Source organism: Acyrthosiphon pisum, unplaced genomic scaffold (assembly GCF_005508785.2).
Source record: "Acyrthosiphon pisum isolate AL4f unplaced genomic scaffold, pea_aphid_22Mar2018_4r6ur Scaffold_1083;HRSCAF=1555, whole genome shotgun sequence".
In the NCBI taxonomy this organism is placed as follows: Eukaryota; Metazoa; Arthropoda; class Insecta; order Hemiptera; family Aphididae; genus Acyrthosiphon; species Acyrthosiphon pisum.
The window spans coordinates 1-1613 of NW_021759156.1; the positions used below are offsets into that span (position 1 = coordinate 1).

Below are 1613 nucleotides of genomic sequence, written 5' to 3' on the forward strand. Positions count from 1 at the left end.
TTGACTTGCTGCTAGACACTCCAACACGGTTTTCGACTTTACACTTTTTACATAAGAAGAAGCACCGGACATGCAACGACACATACTACTCTATCCGCCGCAGGCGGATTGCTAATTTTTTTTCCTCTTAGACAGGTGATGACTGACTTGCTAGACACTCTAACATGCAGGTTTTCGAATTAAAATTTTTTTATACATACAAAAAAGCACCGGATATACGCTGGGGGATGGTATAATTGAATTGTCGATTTTCATGAGCCATGGCAGATTTCTAGGCACTGAAACTGGAATTTTAAACTTTCCTGCCTTACAAACGAGACCACCATAGAGCCAGGCCTTATCAGAAATTCTTATCATAAAATCTCCTTCTATATAAGTGTGGCATATATAATTCGACTGTGTCTACAAAATCAGTATTCACTTACAACTAACACGGGGGGCCCGGGGGTCTAACTATATTTTCCGTTCTTCAGTTACCTACGCTACCAACGTGGTCGGCAATCCACCGTAGGTGGATTGCATACCTTGTGATATACGCTTCTCATTATGTCTGCGATTCGATTGCCAATCTATGTGATTTGATGACTAATAGCTAGATAATCGAATACACCAATCGACTCTACACTTTTTAACAACACAGGAGATCGTATCCAGCCTATCCATTTACAACGTTTGTGACGGGATTGCTAGACGCTCTAACTTTTAAACATTCCCGTAAAAACGTCAAGCCTTATCTCCAATCCATATCACTAATCCTTATGGCTTATCACAAATCCTACATTTTCGTCTTACAACTTTACTGTCGTGACTTTTATAATTCCAACGACATTGTCTCCAAAATCGGTATCCACTTTCAGCGAGTCCAACGGGCCCCGAGTTACACTTAGAGCTAGTCATTCTATAAATTATGAAAAAATGAATAGGAAATCTATCATAACATGAGACGTATAATGAGTCACTATAATAGTTTAATGTACCTTTTAAATTATCAAAAGTTATCTCTTCCAGCTCTACTGTAATATTGTGTTTAACACACAAGTGTTCTCTTAATTTGAGAGATGTAAATAAGTATTCCTCACATAAGTCATAAGGGCATATTATTCTAGTATGTTTTTCATTTGTAGAATTATTGTGAAATGTTTTCATGTGTTGGAATAAACACTTTTTATTCACAAATTTTACATCACAAATATGACATTGAGACATTTTTGGTTTTTTGCTTAAATGTTCAATTTTGTGAATGTTACGGCAATGAGCATACATATTTTTTTTTAATGTAAATGTTGCTTCACAATCTGTACATTTAATTACAGTTTTCTCCATATTGACCCTGTTATTAATATCAAAAAAAAAAAAAAATTAGTGGTCAAATGACTTAATATTCAACAAGAAAATAAAGATTGCATAAAAATGATAATGTAAATGAAACAAATGCTACCTATTAATTAATAATAAAATTCAACATAAATAATACATTTGAATATTTGATAATAATATATAATATATATATAATAATATATTAATACATAGGGTACCTTTTAAATGAAATGTAATCACTTCAAGCTCTACATTAATGTTATAATATAATATAATATGTCTGCTATAAAAATGCT

At 32.9% G+C, this 1613-nt stretch overlaps 1 protein-coding gene across 1 annotated transcript; it reads right to left on the minus strand.

The window, feature by feature from the left end:
• Window positions 1-977: 977 nt before the first annotated feature.
• On the minus strand, window positions 978-1323 carry LOC107885446 (zinc finger and BTB domain-containing protein 6-like; the record flags this gene model as incomplete). Its single annotated transcript, XM_016809095.1, has 1 exon — window positions 978-1323. A coding segment is annotated over exon 1 (346 nt), but the record flags the coding sequence as incomplete, so codon positions are not given.
• Between the last annotated feature and the right edge of the window lie 290 nt (window positions 1324-1613).